The sequence below is a fragment of the Manihot esculenta genome, chromosome 4 (genome assembly GCF_001659605.2).
Source record: "Manihot esculenta cultivar AM560-2 chromosome 4, M.esculenta_v8, whole genome shotgun sequence".
In the NCBI taxonomy this organism is placed as follows: Eukaryota; Viridiplantae; Streptophyta; class Magnoliopsida; order Malpighiales; family Euphorbiaceae; genus Manihot; species Manihot esculenta.
Genome location: NC_035164.2, coordinates 35,915,320 through 35,935,194, shown reverse-complemented (window position 1 = coordinate 35,935,194; position 19,875 = coordinate 35,915,320). Strand labels below are relative to the sequence as shown.

At 37.4% G+C, this 19,875-nt stretch overlaps 2 protein-coding genes across 2 annotated transcripts; one reads left to right on the top strand and one right to left on the bottom strand.

Moving 5' to 3' along the window:
• Window positions 1–4,670: 4,670 nt before the first annotated feature.
• Window positions 4,671–6,404, top strand: LOC110613503 (uncharacterized protein At5g39865). Its single transcript, XM_021754662.2, has one exon. The coding sequence runs from the start codon at window positions 5,196–5,198 to the stop codon at window positions 5,991–5,993; it is 798 nt and encodes a 265-aa protein (XP_021610354.1). The 5' UTR covers window positions 4,671–5,195; the 3' UTR covers window positions 5,994–6,404.
• Window positions 6,405–7,212: 808 nt separating this feature from the next.
• On the bottom strand, window positions 7,213–10,840 carry LOC110613501 (probable ADP-ribosylation factor GTPase-activating protein AGD11). The gene is made up of 11 exons (XM_021754659.2): window positions 10,542–10,840; window positions 10,366–10,419; window positions 10,129–10,226; window positions 9,747–9,824; window positions 9,407–9,491; window positions 9,164–9,239; window positions 8,749–8,912; window positions 8,471–8,669; window positions 8,196–8,312; window positions 7,980–8,075; window positions 7,213–7,828 (listed from the first exon to the last, which is right to left on the bottom strand). The coding sequence occupies exons 3-11, from the start codon at window positions 10,154–10,156 to the stop codon at window positions 7,547–7,549; spliced, it is 1,125 nt and encodes a 374-aa protein (XP_021610351.1). The 5' UTR covers window positions 10,157–10,226; window positions 10,366–10,419; window positions 10,542–10,840; the 3' UTR covers window positions 7,213–7,546.
• Between the last annotated feature and the right edge of the window lie 9,035 nt (window positions 10,841–19,875).

Here is a 19,875-nt window from a genome sequence, read left to right as displayed (position 1 = left end):
ACCTGCCTGACTTTCGGCTCTGGAGGGACTTTCGGCCGCCGAATCTGCCGCCGAAAGTGCCCTGTCCAGCCATTTCTTGCATGTTGTTATGTGATTGTTTCATGATGTTTTAGGAGGTTTTTGGGGAGTATATTAGAGTTATGTTCATGTATGTTTGGTCCCTCATTGGAGTCCACCTGTGTAGGTTCGGACCCGAGGAACCGAGGACCCCAGCAGTGAGCCAGCTGCTACAGAGTTTGTCAGAGCTAGCCAGAGGTGAGTGGAATAAACCTTAAGTTTTAAATAAATGAAATATAAATTTTGAGCATGATACATGCATCATGAATGCCATGAGATATAATAGGTTGCTTGCATTAGTATTCACGAATATGTTGCATTGCATTTATGATGTTAATGTTGATGTGGATTGGTTATTGGATGATCCTTTAGTCCTCATATGATATGATTGATGTTATGGCATGTTATGGTATGGAAGTCCAGGTTGTACCCATTCTACGTCCCTGGCATGATGTAAGAGAAAGTCCAGGTTGTACCCATTCTACGTCCCTGGCACAGTTGGTCCATATGATATGTTATGATAAGGGAAAGACCGGTTGACCCATTCTACGTCCCGGCACAGTTGGACCTATGTAGAGGACTATAGGTGACAATACCATCCGAGATGTGATTTGTTGTGATGTGTTGCATTCCATGAAAGCATAAAATTTTAATATAATGTTTTATACTATTCTGCTCACTGGGCTTTGTAGCTCACCCCTCTCCCCTAACCCCAGATGTGCAGGTACAGGGTAGATCAGAAGGTTAGTCAGAGTTTGAAAGTATGTCCTATGTTGTAATAGCTAGATTGTGGACATGACGATTGTACTATGATGTAATGTAAAAATATTCAGAATGTTATGTAATGAGGTTATTGAGGATAGAGTTGTGCTTGACCATAATGTATTGTTAATCCCTTTTGTCTATACATGATCTTATGTTATGATGTTTATGTAAACTAACTCAACACAGGCTGTTTTGCCTTTAAGGCATGATGAGATCCCACAGAGGGACTATGTTATGTATATGTTCAGGGTATACACAGGTTGAGTTAGTTGATGACAGTACGTATGAGGACAAGTTTTAAATTTTTATGTATGATTGTTGATCATGTATGGGATTAAACAGGTTTACAGGTTACATGTCAGGCTTGCTACGGGTCCCGGCGGCCTTAAGTCGACCCGGATCCTAGCGCCGGTAGCGGTCCGATTTTCGGGGCGTTACACCTGAACCCTGAACCCTGAACCCTGAACCCCGAACCCCGAACCCCGAACCCCGAACCCCGAACCCCGAACCCCGAACCCCGAACCCCGAACCCCGAACCCCGAACCCCCGAACCCCGAACCCCCGAACCCCGAACCCCGAACCCCGGAACCCCGAACCCCGGAACCCCGAACCCCGGAACCCCGAACCCCGGAACCCCGAACCCCTGAACCCCGAACCCCTGAACCCCGAACCCTGAACCCTGAACCCTGAACCCTGAACCCCGAACCCCTGAACCCCGAACCCCTGAACCCCGAACCCCTGAACCCCGAACCCCCGAACCCCGAACCCCGGAACCCCGAACCCCGAACCCCGAACCCCGAACCCCGAACCCCGAACCCCGAACCCCGAACCCCTGAACCCCGAACCCCGAACCCCCGAACCCCGAACCCCGAACCCCCGAACCCCGAACCCCGGAACCCCGAACCCCGGAACCCCGAACCCCGGAACCCCGAACCCCGGAACCCCGAACCCCGGAACCCCGAACCCCGGAACCCCGAACCCCTGAACCCCGAACCCTGAACCCTGAACCCTGAACCCTGAACCCTGAACCCCGAACCCCTGAACCCCGAACCCCTGAACCCCGAACCCCTGAACCCCGAACCCCCGAACCCCGAACCCCGGAACCCCGAACCCCGGAACCCCGAACCCCGAACCCCGGAACCCCGAACCCCTGAACCCCGAACCCCTGAACCCCGAACCCCGAACCCCGAACCCCGAACCCCGAACCCCGAACCCCGAACCCCGAACCCCGAACCCCGAACCCCGAACCCCGAACCCCGAACCCCGAACCCCGAACCCCGAACCCCGAACCCCGAACCCCGAACCCCGAACCCCGAACCCCGAACCCCGAACCCCAACCCCGAACCCTGAACCCCGAACCCTGAAACCCTGAAACCCTGAAACCCTGAAACCCTGAAACCCTGAAACCCCGAACCCCAAACCCTAAACCAGAAACCCCGAACCCCGAACCCCGAACCCTGAACCCCGAACCCTGAACCCCGAACTCCGAACCCCGAACCCCGAACCCCGAACCCCGAACCCCGAACCCTGAACCCCGAAACCCTGAACCCTGAAACCCTGAAACCCTGAAACCCTAAACCCCTGAAACCCGAAACCCTGAAACCCGAAACCCTGAACCCTGAACCCTGAAACCCTGAACCCTGAACCCTGAACCCTGAACTTTTGAAATATATAGGGGATTGTTGTAAAATTAGTTTAGATTTCAAAAGATTTTATGCAGGTTTGATATTTAAATCTAATATTAAATCTGATCGTTATAATTTTATTATATTATCTCAAGATTTTTATAACCGCTTACAACAATCATTTTTTCCACTATAAAAAGCCTATATCTTTACAAATAAAAACAATTTCATTTTTCTACTTTATACTTTCCCTTCTCTGTGTTTTCTTCTGTGTTATAAATTAGAGATAAATTTTTATTATTCTGACCTTGGAAATTAAATTTCAGATGAACCTGTTTAATTTTCTTATAGGATATCTTATTTTGGTAGATGACAAATAGATAATAAAGCATCTCCCAAAGGTTATTAGATGATGACGAACTTATTAATAAAACCAACACCATCTGTATCAATGCATTGTAATTGCCAAGCGGCAATAGCAATTATAAAGAATAAAACTTTCAACGGTAAGAATAGACATATTGGTCTAAAACATAACATTATTAAGCAGCTGATGAAAAATAAAATTATTTCTATTGATTATGTGAAGTTAGAAGTAAATTTGGCCGATCTTCTCATTAAATTTTAGAGAAAAAACTAATAGATAAAATGTAAAAGGAAATGGGACTTGAGCCAAATTGAAATTAGCAGTGATAAATACTTTTATTATAACACACAATGGAAAAATTATAGATACTTTTATTTGGCTTCTTGACTGTTCTAATGGCAAGCCATTGATTGCTGAGCTTACAGAAGGTAATATCTTTTGGAACATATCTGAAATTAGAAATGCTGAATCTTTTCGTGCAGGGTTGTATGCTGAGAATTGAAGACTAAGATGCTGCTATGAGATATGAACAAATTTGAACCATGTGAAACCACTTGATTTCATCTCAGCTTTGTGATCTTGATAATTATGAAGCCCAGATGGAGAAGGGTTAAAGGGTCTTGATCTGATTATTTTGGCAAGTTTTAGAAGCAGAATCAGACCCTGCAGATGCTAAATGATCAGTAAATGGATTTGGTGAAATTCAATGTTTTTTTTTTTCTGTGGATTATACTTGCGTAGAAAAATAAAAAGCCCTCACTTTATGATTCAAAAATGGAAACTGGAATCACCCCATTTCTTGAAATAGAAATCAAACAAAAGTGTATATATATATATAAACCATCTAAATATGGTAGGTAACAAAAACATTTTTCATTCCTCTTAAAATGTTCTCAATGATTCTATCCTATTCTTTTTTCTTTTTTGGTTTATTCTCTCAAAGGAAAGTACAACTAAGAATTTTCATTTAATGTATGCTTACTCTCTAAGGAAAATACAACTAAGAAAATTTTCCTTTTCATTTAATACAAGCAATTTCCAAATATACCCATGAAACTTGATATTTAGTCAAAAAATTTAAAATTTTAAAAATTATTTTTATTTATTAACACGTTCATCAAACTTTGAAAATTTAATCATAAGAATCTTAAATTGAAATTATCTATGCAAAATGGAGGTGGGTGAAAGAGAAGTGAAGTCTCCTTGCTTATATCATCCAAAAAGTCAAACATTTTTTTTTTTATATTTGGTCCACACATTTCATGCAATCATGATCCATCTTAAAATATATTTTGATTTAAATCAAAAAATTAAATTGATTAATTTTAATTTAATAATTTAATTAATTAAAATATTTAATTTAATTCGATTAATATTTTTTAAATTATTTTATTTTTAATTCAATTTAATTTAAATATATTAAATAATCATCACTTTATAAAAAATATTAACTTACAACACACCACATTGCTTATTTAATATTTCCATTGGAAATTTAAATTTTAAATAAAGGTGATTATTTAGTAAAGTGATTTGAATTGATTTTTTTATATGTATTTAAAATTGTTAACTAAAATTGTTTAATAAATATGTATTGTATATTTTCAAAAATACCATTAAAGCTATAATCATTATGATAATTTGATTAAATAACTTAAATTTCAATAAAGCAATCAAAATTATTCAATAATTTGTTTTACTATTTCCTTGCTTGAAGATTTGTTTTTCATTTATTATCTCATTATTTATTAAATAAATAAATGAAAAAAAAATACATTAGAATGCTTTTTTGAAACATTACAATTCAAACAAATATAACCGCGTCCGAAGGGCGGTGTGGGGTCTGACCTCAGCTCATCCCCAATCCTAACCCTAACCCCCAAAAAGCAAGCTTACTAAAGTTTCAACCTTTCTCTTTCTCGTCTCTTTCCTCTCTTTTTTTTAAGCTTTCTCTTTGTGCAGAAAACAGAAAAATTTGTATAATATTCTTAACTTTGTACCCACGCCTCCAAAATCAGCTCTTCCTCCCAATTTCTCTCTCCAAAAACCCCAACAAACAAGCACCAAAATCATCAAAACAAACAGAGCTCATCTCTCTCTGTCTCTGCCCATTTATTATCTGTCTATCTGAAAAGAAAGCGGGAATTCTAACCAAAAACAGCAGAATCTGTGTCAACAGGTAACAGAACCAACTCTTGTTAAAACCTTTCTTCCCTTACAACTTCTTCTAATTATTCCCACCACCGTCTCTTCCCCTTTGAGTCTCCTTTCCTCCTTCAATTGGGGTTTTCTCGATTTATCAAAACCCTTGTGCTGTAACCCTTAAAGGTGAGGAAATCCTTCAAATCCTTCAATTGTTTTCGTTTTTATGATCTGGTTCGATGGCGGAATTCGAAAGTAACATGGAATTCAAGGGCAAATCTAATCCCAGCACCATGGCCACCTCTTTCTTCAATCGCTCTCTTACTATTCACTCATCAAAGTCATCACCCAAAGACTTCGCTCCATCCTCATCCAGATTTTATTATTCCTTCGAATCCATGAAGGGGAAGGTTAAACAGCTCTGCAATATCTTCGAATCGTCGAGAGAGCCCAAGTCAGTTCTCCATGAAACCCAATCCCAATCGCTGACGCAAGCGAGCAAACTTAAGTCTGTGAAATCGATGGGACCTGGGTATCATAGGTACATTTTTGGGTTCAGCAATAATGGAATTCGACTTCCAGGTACCGAGGATCGGATTGTGGTTTATTTCACTAGTTTGCGAGGGGTTCGAAGGACATTTGAGGATTGTTATGCGGTTAGGATGATATTTAGAGGATTTAGGGTGTGTATTGATGAGAGGGATGTGTCGATGGATTCAGCGTATCGGAAAGAGTTGCAAAGTGTATTGGGAGGGAAGACTGTGAGCTTGCCGCAGGTGTTTATAAGGGGAAATCGTGTGGGTGACGCTGAAGTGATTAAGCAAATGTTTGAGACTGGAGAATTGGCCAAGGTCCTGGATGGATTTCCGAGAAGACAGCCCGGGTTTGTTTGCGAAGCGTGTGGCGATGTGAGGTTTATGCCGTGTGGAAATTGTAGTGGTAGTAGGAAGGTGTTCGATGAAGATGAAGGGGTGCCCAAGAGGTGCTTGGAATGCAATGAGAATGGGTTGATTCGGTGCCCAGATTGTGGTTCATGATTTTCGCTCCACAGATTATTTGCTGTGTGTTCTTCGTCGTTTTGTTGATGTATCATGTATGTATGGATGTGGATATTGTATTGAAGGTCGAATTCAAAATGCTCTTTGGATTCATGGGCTTTTTTTCTCTCTCATTTCTAATTGTATGATCATCGGTTAGGGGATCGATGTTCACTGTTCTATGAAGAGTACTATGAGAAATAATACTGTGGTATCAAAACACCAATGGGTTGTGTGTTTTGCTAGTATTGTATACAACGGGGAGAGTTTCTCCTTTATGTCAATGTAACTATTTTGTACTCGTGGTATGAAAACCAGAAAAAAAAAAAAAAAAAAAAAAAAAAAAAAAAAAAGAAGGTGCAAATGATGGATATAATGAGAAATTTGGAATGGGTGTGTTCTTTTCTCTAATCTGTATTTCCTTCAGTTTTTTTATCATTTTGATTTCTCTCTTATATTTCAACACTCGTATGGATCGTTTTTGGGATCTGTTCCTTGTGAATTCTGGATTCCTGGAGTGTTCTTCATCTTCAGATTATGAACTATCTCATTTATTGATTGCTTATTTTGGGTTTTCCCCTCTTTGATTTTCATGCGTTGCTGCTGTGTTTGTCACTTGATCGGTCGGATTGTTTTTGATATTCCAATTCAGATTGTCTATGCATTGAGCATGTTACCAAGTCTTGCTGCAAGGAAACTAGCATTTTTCTTTTTAATTCAAGTTATTATATTTCAAGTTCCTATAAAAATATTTAGGATGCTTTATCTAGACGTTTCTTGGTTTGATTGGTAGCATCCTCTCCCTATCTATTCTTGGTTGAGTTGTACCTATCTGAATTTCTTTTGTGATTTATGTATGAGAGCTATTTCCAGAAAACAGTAATAAATGTATTGATTACCTATTCCTGAATTATTTATGCTCCATTATGAATTTAAAGGTGGTCTGTATGCCTCTTTTCCTGTTCAACGTTTATATAATCCAACTCAAAAGTTTTGGTTGTTGGGTCTTCTATTGCTTTCATTCGATTATTATTTTTAGGAAAGCAAATCTGATGAGCTGGTGGTGCTTGCAGATGAATTGTCTTGCCCTTGTCACCAACACTAGATGCGTATAAATCCAGGTAATGAAGATTACCTGAACTGGAATGGTTAGCAGTAGACAGACTCTTCATGTTCTATATCATCATGCAATTGTAATTACTTGTAAGCGTTGTGATCATCATCAAGAAATCTGCAAATACTGGACTAAACAATGAATTGTCTTTCAGGAAAGAAGTTCAGCAGACATGGCTGATTACAATGTTTCTAATAATAGAGCTGCCATAAAACCAGCAAGTGTACTGTATTGGGGCAGTTCACCCAGATTAACATTTTGAGCTGTGATTATTAACTACAAAAGCTTACAAACTGTCCACAAAACCAAATCATCAGGAAAATTCTAAGATTCCCTGAAAACAAGGACTGTATAGAAGTATACAAGAAATAGCAGCAGGATAAACATTTGTTCCTATAATGCATCTTCCAGTAGATGGGGATTGAGTATATTGGTATAACTATTGAGTAAGAGGAACGCATTCAAGCTCAATTTCTAGCACCCCCCTCTCCACATTTTGTAGTCTGAGGCTTATGTCTTGTTTTACCCTCCCATCTACTAAGGTAATGATACCATCCTTCACTAGAGTGTTGTCTTTGCTTGCTACCCACTTCCCAAGCTGCATCGGCTCGGTGATTGTTGAAGCTTCATAGGCTTTGGCAGCAGCGACAAGAGGTTGAATGTCTATTTCTGCCTCACCCATAAAATCATCAGTGGTGAATGTATCTTTATCATAGACAATCTGCAAAAAAGCACTCCCAAAGTTATAGCTAAAAACAATTTTCAAAAAAGGCAACACTTTCTCTTTAAAAAAAAGGATAATCGTCTAAAAAAGAAACAATATAGCAGTTCATTTATTCAATACAAAATACATATGGGAAAACTCAACTTACCAATTTTAGAGGAGGAATATGTTCCGGGATGGACAACATTAGACTCTCATTCCAAACTGGATTCAGGTTGTTCTTTATGACACGTGTTCTCACAGACTGGAATAAGAATTCATAGAGAGCATAAGTTAAAAACACAGTTAACTGCATTGTGCTTTGCATTTCAGTTGAAAATTAATAATTATAGTGCTAATGAGAACATAGAGAGAAGAGGCTCACTTGGTGACCAAGTGCTAGGATGACATATGGGTCACTAGTTACTACATCCCGAACTGCTAGATTAGTTCCCTTTACCACATTAACCTTGATTAATCCAATAAATTCAATCATACCTGCCTATAAACATCATTTTCAAGCAACCAAATTCAGTAAAAAAAACGTGAAATTCAACTATAGAGCATATTGTAACAATTCCTTTTGTAGGAGGAAGGTAAAAATTCATGGTCCTTAGACTTGGCTGATACAAGGTTACTAATGAGACAGGAAATCATTACCATAGAGCTGTTCTTTTTGGAGTTCTTGTAGTCGGCATCTTTTCTTCCCCAGCTGTTACGAAATGCATTCCCAATACGATGTCTTGTTGCTTGCTTGTCATATTGCCTCTTGTCTTGGGAGGATGATGGAGATCTTTGGGGTCGAGCAGAGGTCACTTGATCATCAGTGCCAAAAAATTGAAGCAGCTCATATTTTCTCCTGTGTATTCAAGAATAAATTTCTGGTTCAGAATGGTGTGATAAAGATGTATGATTAATCCTGTACTAGCTGGCACTACCTAATGAATTCAGTTCGCTCATCTATAGATGCGTCTGGCTTTGGTTTTTCGTATTCTTCTGGAATGGAAGCTTCATACTTGTTGTTTGCTGTAGTATTGCCACCCAAATCAATGAAATTATTCACTTGCTCATCTGTCCATTCATCTAGCTTGATTGATAGAACCTGGTTTAATATAAGGAACATATTAGAGCATCAAACCACCAAACTAAATACGGGAAAAGAGCAAAAGCAAATAAAGTCTACTTCTAAAGCCTACTGCTACTGTCTAGGATTCATCAAAGGTTCCATTTCTCTCACAACAAGCTTAAACTGAAATTAGTGGTACCATAAAAAAGTCGAAATATTAAATCGAAGTAGCAAAGATAAGACAGCATATTCTGAAGCAGGATAAGGAGAGAAATTGCGAGCAACACCTTTGATATGTGTACTCCAAGGCTTCTATGAACACCAGAACACTTGATACAAATAAATACTCCATGACTTAAGGACCTGATACATATCCAAACAACTCAATCAAAGAGCAAGATAGTTAATGTAACATCTAGAAAACAGTGAAAAAAAAACTCTCATGAACATCTTGGTTGAGAAAATAATGCTAGATTAAAAAAAAAATACCAAAAATATAAAACCCTTCTAGTTCAATCTGAACAACTTACACCCATTTCGGATCTGGTGATCCACAATCTGCACAAATCTTATTCCCTGATAGATTCAGCAGTTTCTCCAGTTTTCGCTGTGGTCCTGGTTAATGAAGCAAACAAGTTTACTATATATCCGGTTGACAATCATTTAGAATAGGTCAAGAGGAGATTGATGTTTTAGCATAAAACAAATTAGGCATCTAAAGAACTACGATATTAAGTTCCAAAGTCGACAAATACTACAGTAAAGTTCAATTTATATTTTCCATCAAATTCCATTTGGATTAAGGACGAACAGAAGTGTAGAGGGACATTGAAAATGAAGAGTACTTCAACAATAAATTTTAAAGTTTACCGGCATTTTTGGGCCGATCCTTCTTACTCCAACTGTGTTTGTCTGAAAAGAAGAAATCTTGCAGGGAAGAAATAGTTCCTACAAATGTAATTTTTTGAAGGGCACAGGACATTGTAAAAACACAACAATATCAATAACTGAAGCATTAGCAAAGTAATCAAACATGTCAACAAGAAGAAGTTTCAAAATCATTGAAATTATAGATAAGTGATCGATTTCTTCAATAAGAATAACATCTCAAGCAAAAGGCACGTGACTATTAAAGGGCTATACGAATTATTTTTTGCTATTTCATTGAGGCTAAAAAGGAGGAAGGAGAAGGCATGTTTCTTTTACAAACATAAATTCATTTGCAGAAATGTCATAATAATAAGAAAATTACCATCAGAATTATCCTGTCTCACAGACATCTCCAGCCTTCAACAAAACACCAGAAAACATAAATCACAAACGGCTGTTGGCCATTTACTATCTCCTCCTCTGTACGAAACGACAAGGGTATCAATTATACATAAATGTAAAACATATCTTATTCAAGCAAAAATAAGAAATGTCTTCAACAACAGATTACACCGATCAATTCAACAATAAAAGAGAAAATCAACAAAAACGCTCTTACATATTAGAAAATGAATCTGAATTGATGGAACAAGGGGTTTGATCAGTTGCTCCCCTGCATCAAACATGTGTTGTTAAAAAAGAAAAAAGGGGGAAAAAAAAAAACAAAAACAATCAGCTACGCATTTTGTGGAAAAAAATGATGTTCAAAAGCAAGAATATGAAAAAGGTTCTTACAAAATAGAATGGAATTTGGGATAATTCTGGCAGGATTGAAGATGGTGAGCAATGGATAATTTCACCAAAAGAAGGGAAGAAAAAAACACAAATGGCCTAACAAAATGTTTCTTTTTGGGGAAGGCAACAAAGTAATGAAAACTGTCTATGATTAGAAGAAGAATAATATTCCTGTGATTGGATTTTTGTTTTTTCTCCTTTCTTATTTTTGCCTTTTGTTATTTTATTAACACACTCAAGAATTCAGAAATGCTAAGCGCCACCAAAGTCAACAGATTTTTGAGGATGAGGGCGATGAGGCTTTCGGGTCGTTGGTTTATTACGTAACTAAATAAATGCCTATCCCACGCGTCCCTTTTTGCCTCTGCACTTAGATTTTGCCTTTACCCTAGGAGAAATGTTAGACACAATAGGATTTAAAGTAATTATCTAATATTATCTATTATATTTAATAAAAAATATTTATTTTATTGATTATTATTTTTCTCATCCTAACTAATTATTAATTATGATATTTTTACTCAATAAAATAGAAATATTCAATAATTACTTAACAAAGTGACTGTATTTAGTATTTTTAATATTATGATTATATATATATATATATATATATATATATATATTAGGTGGTCTATTCATGTTAGTTTTTTTAATATATACAAACAGTGATTTTTTAAATAAAAAATATTAGTAAAAGTATTTATAAATTTCTTGTAATGAAAAAAAAATGTTTAGGTATTATTTTTATAAAATAGGATTAATGAATACTATTTTGCTTTTTTAATTTTAAGGTTATAAAAATTATATCATATAAAAAAATATAATAGATATAAATATGTAAAAAATTAACAACGTGCAAATAATAAATGTAATTTCCTATCTCTGCTTGGCAGATAAACTGTAGAATACACTATCTATCTGATGTACAATATAACAAGCTAATAGTAGAATGATATCCAAGTAATAATTTATATATATATATATATATATATATATATATATATATATAAACAATCTATAGATACGCAGAGATGATTTTAGGGAGTGATGATTCTTCGGAGACATCAAAATAAAAATGTATATTTTTATATTTTAGATTTTCAAATTATAATATGAAAAATTTATTAATGATTTAATTTTATAAATTATTTATATTAATTACAATTAAATAGTATACTAATATACTTTTTAATTATATGCCTATCAAAATTTTGATTAATAAGCATTCATATAAAATAACATAAAATCATAATTAATTCAATTTTTTTAACATTAAAATAAACAATATTTATTGTTTCCTTTTTTTTAAATGAATATTTAAATATATCAACTTTAAATATAATAATTTTAATTTTTAATCTCCATAAAAAAAATAAATTGTTATAAAATTTATAATAATAAAATAAATATAAAATATATGAAAATATATTTTATAACATAATATAATATTTACTTTAAAATTAGTTTATATTAATTTTTTTAATTGACTAGATTTATTTTTAAATTTACTGAATCAATAATAAAATTTAGTAGTTTTATATTTCTTTTTAGTTAAAATTATAAATTATCGATAAAAATACTTTTTTTTTGAAAGCACGATAAAAATACTTTATATAATGTTATCTAAAAGTATAAATAAAATAAAATTAATATTTTCAAAAATAATTAATATTTATAAATTAAAACATTATGTTAAAAATTTTTAAAATAAAAAAATAATAAAAATAATAAATAAACTATCCTTATTATCTTATAATTATCATTTTATAAATTTAAACCTTTTATCATATCATTTATTATTATAACTAGTATTTTAATATTTTTAAATAAATATAAAATTACCATATCCATATAAATAAATTATATTATCACTTTATTATATGATAATCAATGTTTAAAATTAAAACTCTAATCTAGTAATTTGAAGATGGGTCTCTCCCGTTATGGGGGCTTCGTTTTTCTCTTGTGAATACAAGGTTTTGGGTGCTTGGTTCAAATATGAAAAACTTTTCACCTTTTGTTATTTTTTTGGAGTGATTGGATACACTAATAGATTTTGTTCAAAGATCTATGATCTACCTCCTACTCTAAGAGATAAATACTTGTATGGCCCTTGGTTGCATGCTCAATTTCAGAAACCTTTTCAGAGCGATTCTCGATGGCTGAAGACAGAAGCCGATTATGATTCATGGATGACCGGAGGGTCAGCAAGTGGCTCAGGTGGTATTCCGACAGTGACAGACTCAATGAATCAAGGAGCGAGAGATAAATATTTGAATGTGCCTCAAATTCATTTTCAAAATTCAAAAGGGATATCGGGTCATAAAGATAAACGAGTGATTAGTAGAGATGATATTGGGCCTGTTGCGATAAGACACATTAGTGGAGTTAATTTAGATGTTGATTCTCTACTAAATATTAAAGATTTGGGAGTTATGGTTAATGACCCAAAGAGGCGTAGGCATGAGGAGCACACTGATGAAGATATGGAATCAGTTAGTAGTGGGTTTGAAGATGAGTTTGTTCTGGAGTCTATCAACCCGACTTCACAGAACGTTTCTGGGGCGAGGACTGGTTTCCAGGCCCACCTGGCATTATGAGTACTCTGAGCTAAAATTGTCGTGGGCTTGGAAACCCACATACAATTTCGGTCTTATGAGACCTTATTATTTAAAAGCGGCCTAAGTTTGTCTTTCTGATGGAAACAATGATCACGAAAGACAAAGTGTTTAAGGTTCGGAATAAATTAGGTTTCATGGGTTCTTTTGTCGTTCATCCAGTGGGCCTTAGTGGAGGAATTGCTATGTTTTGGAGGGATGTGGATAATGTCCGGATGATAAGCTATTCAACGAGACATTTTGATTTGGAGGTACAGGTTGAAGGTTTTGGTCGTTGGAGGCTTTCTAGTTTTTATTGGTATCCAGGATGGAATAGATGCAGAGAGAGTTGGCAGCTCCTGTGTTCTTTACTTGACAAATCAACACTTTCATGAATTGTTCTTTGTGACTTTAATGATTTACTTTATGCCTCTGAAAAGGAAAGCCACAATTCTCAACCACAATGGTTATTAAATGGTTTTCGAAATGCTCTTCAATTTTGTGGTTTATTTCATCTTGGTTATATTAGTGCTAAATTTACCTGGACAAATAGGCGGAAAGGCGAAATTACTCGTGAAAGGCTAGATAGGGCAGTGGATAGTATGGCATGGTCACAAATATTTTTTCAAGCAATTTTATATGCGATTTTATTTCTTTCACTGTCTAATACTGTGACTTGTTATACAGTCAAGCGCTTTCGATATGAGAATGCATGGAGTTGTGAACCTGATTGCAAGCAAGTTGTGAAGGAAAGTTGGGCGGTTGCAATGCTAGTTCCAATCGTTGGACGTATGGAGGATTGTGGTGAGAAACTTCAACAGTGGGCCTCTTTCTTTCATAAAGATTTTAAAGATAGACTGGTAGACTGTAGATGACGTTTAGCTTTTTTACGTCGAAATTGCTGGAATCCAAATCATCTAGATTTAAAGGAGATCAAAGTACATTATGCTCAATTGCTATTACAGCAGGAAGTTTATTGGAGTCAGAGAGCGAAGCAACAGTGGTTAGCCCATGGAGATGCCAATACAAAGTACTTTCATGTTATGGCTAATCATCAAAAAAAGAAGAATCTATTTACTCGTTCAAAGAATAAAGTTGGTACGTGGGTTGATTGGTCTGATGGTTTACCACAGATCATTTTCGATTATTATAAGAACTTGTTTACTGCTCATGGAGGAGATGTGACGCCAGTGATTTCTTGTGTTGATCGAATTATTACTGAACAGCATAATGAGCTCCTTCTCGCACCATACATAGTTGAGGAAGTTTGCCTTGCTTTGTTTTCTATGCATCCGGAGAAATCACCAGGGCCATATGGTTTAATCTAGGTTTTTTCCAAACCCATTAGGATCTTATTTGTAATGATTTAATTGATGCTTGCTTGAATTATTTGAATTTGGGGGATCCATTACCAGGGGGTAATCAGACTAACATTGTTTTGATTCCAAAAAAGAAAACTCCTGAGTTTGTCTCTGATTTACGGCCCATATCACTGTGTAATTTTATCGATTATATTGTATGTAAGATGATGGCAAATGAAGCTTGTTTTGCTAGATGTTATTGCGGAGAATTAGAGTGCTTTTATCCCTCACCATCTTATAACTGACAATATTATTATTGGACATGAGTGTTTTCATGTGTGAAATAGGAAGAAACAAGGACGATAGGGTTTTTTTGTCTCTAAAGCATAAGATGGGGTTGAATGGGCTTTCTAGAAGCTATGTTGTTAAAATTGAATTTTGTGGATATCTGGGTTTCTAAGATTATGTTAGTGGTTTTCTCAGTAACATACTGTATAGCCTGAGGTAGTGAAGAATTTGGTCCAATTGTCCCTTCTCGTGGTATTCGTCAAGGTGATCCTTATCGCCATATCTATTCATTGTATGTGCACAGGGTTTGACAGCTCTCCTTTCCAAATATGAGCCTCAAGGTCTGCTACATGGTATTAAGGTGGCGAAGTCTGGTTTAACAGTCTCACATTTACTATTTGCATATGATAGTTTGTTCTTTCTACATGCTAATGTTGATGAAGCAACTAGATTAAAGACTATTTTAATCAATTATGAGACAGCATCAGGGCAAAGTATTAACTTAACAAAATCTGCTGTGTGTTTTAGTACTAATGTTGATTTGGCAGATCGAAATTCTATTTGTCAGGCGCTGCATGTTTCAAAAATTGAGTCCCATGAGGTGTATTTGGGTATGCCCACTATTATTAGGAGAAATAAAAATCGGGTTTTCCGCTTTGTTATTGACAAAGTAGCAAAATAATTGGATGGATGGAAGACAAAGTTGCTCACCATGGCTGGTAAGGATGTTCTTATTCGGATGGTTGCTCAAATGGTACCAAATTTTCTTATGTCTCTATTTTATTGCCACTAAATGTTTGTCATAAAATAGAGAATATGATTAATTCATTTTATTAGGCTAGTTAGAATCAGCATGGGAGCATTAGATGGCGGAGCCGAACCCATTTATGTTATTCTAAGAAGCAAGGAGGGTTGGGGTACAAGAGAATACATGAATTTAACCTTGCACTTCTTGCAAAACAATGATGGAGGCTTCTTGATAATCCTCTTCACTTACTGCCATTATGTTAAAGGAAAGGTATTTTCCAGATTCCACTTTTTGGGAGGCTAATCTATCTCGTAATCCATCTTATTTATGGAGAAGTATTTTAGGTGCCCGCTATATTTTAGTTCAGGGTTGTCGTCGTCAAGTTAATAATGGCTTAACAACTTCAGTTTAAAATCATCATTGGCTTCTTGATACTAGTAATCCATGGATTATGTTGCCAGTTGTGAATGGACTTAAGGATTTAACTGTGTCATCTTTGATAGCTTCGGGTTGTAGTAGATGGAATATAGGAGTCATTGCTGATTTTTTTAATTGTAGGGATATTGTTTTAATTAAACAAATTCCATTATCTTTAAACTTGAGACAAGATAAATGGGTTTGGTTTTATGAAAGAAAAGCAGTATATACAGTTTCTAGTGGGTATAAGGTTGCAGTTCAAGTATTGAATAATGCTCCTCTGTGGTTGGTGATGTTTGGTCTTTGATTTAGAAAGCCACTGTCCTAAGCAAAGTGAAACATTTTGCATGGCGTTTTAGTTTGGATTTGATCCATTGTTGTAACGACCCGAAATCGGACCGCTACCGGCGCTAGGATCCAGATCGACTTAAAGTCGCCGGGACCCATAGCAAGCCTAACATACAACTTGTGATACCTGATAAATCCCATAAATAATCATACATTTACGTAAAAACTTTAAAATTTTTCATTCACCAAACTTGACCTGCGCATGCACCATAACTATAACATAAAACCCCACACTAGAGCTCTCATCAAATGCTCTAGTGGGGCAACATATCATACATCAAGCTTGGTTTAACATTATTAATATTAAAATATTACATAAAGATCATGTATCAAAAGGGATTAACCAAACACTCTAGGGTCAAGCACACTGCTAATCCTCAATACAAAACTATACAATACTTTACATTATATTACATTATCTTTCATGTCCACAACTAACTATTACTGTAACGACCCGAAAATCGGACCGCTACCGGCGCTAGGATCCGGGTCGACTTAAGGCCGCCGGGACCCGTAGCAAGCCAAACATACGTCCTGTAAACCTGTTTAATCCCATACATGATCAACAATCATACATAAAAATTTAAAACTTTTCTTTCAACATTTCTCATACACCAACTCAACCTGAACATACATGTACATAGACATGACCATAATCATGATCCCTCTGGGGGATCTCATCAATGCCTCAACGGGCGATACAACATAAGATGAGTTGGCTAACATCCGTATCATCAAATATCTAAGATCATGCATCAACAAGGGATTTCAATACTCATAGGGTCAAGCACATCTATAACCTCAATATACCTCATTACATAACATACTGAAATCTCTTACATTACATCATAGTACAATCGTCATGTCCACAATTCTAACTATTACATGAACATACTTCAAAACTCTGGCTAACCTCCTGGTCTACCCTGTACCTGCACATCTGGGGTTAGGAGAGAGGGGTGAGCTACAAAGCCCAGTGAGCAGAATAGTGGAAACAATATATTAACATTTCATGCTTTCATGGAATGCAACACATCACAACAAATCACATCTCGGATGGTATTGTCACCTATAGTCCTCTACATAGGTCCAACTGTGCCGGGACGTAGAATGGGTCAACCGGTCTTTCCCTTATCATAACATATCATATGGACCAACTGTGCCAGGGACGTAGAATGGGTACAACCTGGACTTTCTCTTACATCGTGCCAGGGACGTAGAATGGGTACAACCTGGACTTCCATACCATATCATGCCATAACATCAATCATATCATATGAGGACTAAAGGATCATCCAATAACCAATCCACATCAACGTCAACATCATAAATGCAATGCAACATATTCGTGAATACTAATGCAAACAACCTACTATATCTCATGGCATTCATGATGCATGGATTATGCTCAAAATTCATACTTCATTTATTTTAAAACTTTAAGGTTTATTCCACTCACCTCTGGCTAGCTCTGACAAACTCTGTAGCAGCTGGCTCACTGCTAGGGTCCTCGGTTCCTCGGGTCCGAACCTACACAGGTGGACTCCAATGAGGGACCAAACATACACAAACATAACTCTAATATACTCCCCAAAAACCCCCCTAAAACATCCTGAAAATATCACATAGAGATATGCATGAAGTGGCTGAACAGGGCACTTTCGGCGGCACCTTCGGCGGCCGAAAGTCCTGGACAGAGACGAAACTCAGGTAGGTTCGGCGGCACCTTCGGCGGCCGAAAGTCCCGGACAGAGACGAAAGTCTCCTTTCGGGGGCAACTTCGGCAGCCGAAAGGCCTGCCTCACCAGCCATGTTCGGCGGCCGAAAGCTCCTTCGGCTGCCGAACCTGGTTTCTGCAAAAGGGCAGAAACTTGGCTCCTAAATGCACATTTGCCTCCCAACTCTCAAATCATGCATAAATCTCAACCAAAACATGCATACAAGTTCCTAGGGGTCTCAACAAGCATATACCCCAACTACAACACTTCAAACATACCACATTGCTCAAAAATCCCATAAAACCTAACATTAGCTTAAAAACTCATACATCCCTATACATGCCATTCTACCCCATAAAATCACTTAAAACTTACTTCAAACACATGAGGAGCTTAAGATCGGCTCTTACCTCTTGAAGATCGAGAGGGAGACGACCTAAACTTGGAGATCCACGAAAATGAGCTCCTGAGTTCCCAAAGCTCCAAAACTTGGTTTAAAAGCTCAAAACCTTCAATGCAAGCTTAAAACTCAAGAAAAATGGTAGAGATTTGGAAGAAGAACACAAGAGTTGCAAAAGGGAAGGTCGGAAGCTTGCTGTGGCCGAAAATGGGAGAAAGCTCGCCCATTTCGGCTAAGTGCCCCATTTATAGGTGGCTGGCCAGGCCACGTTCGGGGGCCGAATGTGCCTCCGCATCCATGAAATGTTCGGCGGCCGAACTTGACTTTCGGCGGCCGAACCTGAACTTCCCTAACTCATGCTTTCGGGGGCCTAACGTGCCTCCAAAACGCATGCATGTTCGGCGGCCGAACCTGGGTTTTCCTCCAAAGACTTTTCATGCAAAAACTCATTTAATTTCATTCTTAAAACCATTAAAACATGAAAACATTTTTATAAAACATGATTCTCCCCTTCTAGAGGTCTCCGACATCCGAGATTCCACCGGACGGTAGGAATTCCGATACCGGAGTCTAGCCGGGTATTACATTCTCCCCCCCTTAAGAACATTCGTCCCCGAATGTTCCTCACTAGCACACATAGCAAGGCAAGGAACATAACACACATAGGGATCTAACCTTAAAAGAGATGAGGATACTGCTGAAGCATAGACTCCCGTGTCTCCCAAGTACATTCCTCCAAATTGTGGTGGTTCCACAGGACTTTCACCATCGGGATTTCCTTGTTTCTTAATTTCCTGATCTGGGTGTCTATGATCCGCACTGGCTGTTCAACATAGGTGAGATCCTCTTGGACCTCCACATCAGGCTCACTAAGAACCTTGCTCGGATCTGACACAAACTTCCTCAACATTGAAACATGGAAAACCGGATGGATTCTTTCCATTGAAGCAGGTAAATCTAACTTGTACGACACATTCCCAATCTTTTGCAAGATTTCAAAGGGTCCGATGTATCGTGGGGCTAGTTTACCTTTCTTCCCAAAGCGAACCACTCCCTTCATTGGAGACACCTTGAGCAATACCAGATCCCCCTCCTGAAACTCTAACTGTCTTCTGCGGACGTCTGCATAGCTCTTCTGTCTGCTTATAGCAGTCTTGATCCTTTCTCTAATTATGGGTACCACCCTGCTGGTAATCTCTACTAGCTCAGGCCCTGCCAAGGCCTTTTCTCCAACTTCCTCCCAGCAAACAGGTGACCTGCACTTCCTCCCATATAAAGCTTCATATGGAGCCATCCCGATGCTAGCATGATGGCTGTTGTTGTAGGCAAACTCCACCAAAGGTAGATGCTGCCTCCAAGAACCGCCAAAGTCCAGCACACACATTCTGAGCATATCCTCGATAGTCTGGATGGTCCTTTCTGACTGTCCGTCGGTCTGGGGGTGGAAGGCAGTACTGAAATCCAACCTAGTACCCATGGCATTCTGCAGACTCCGCCAAAACCTGGAGGTGAACTGG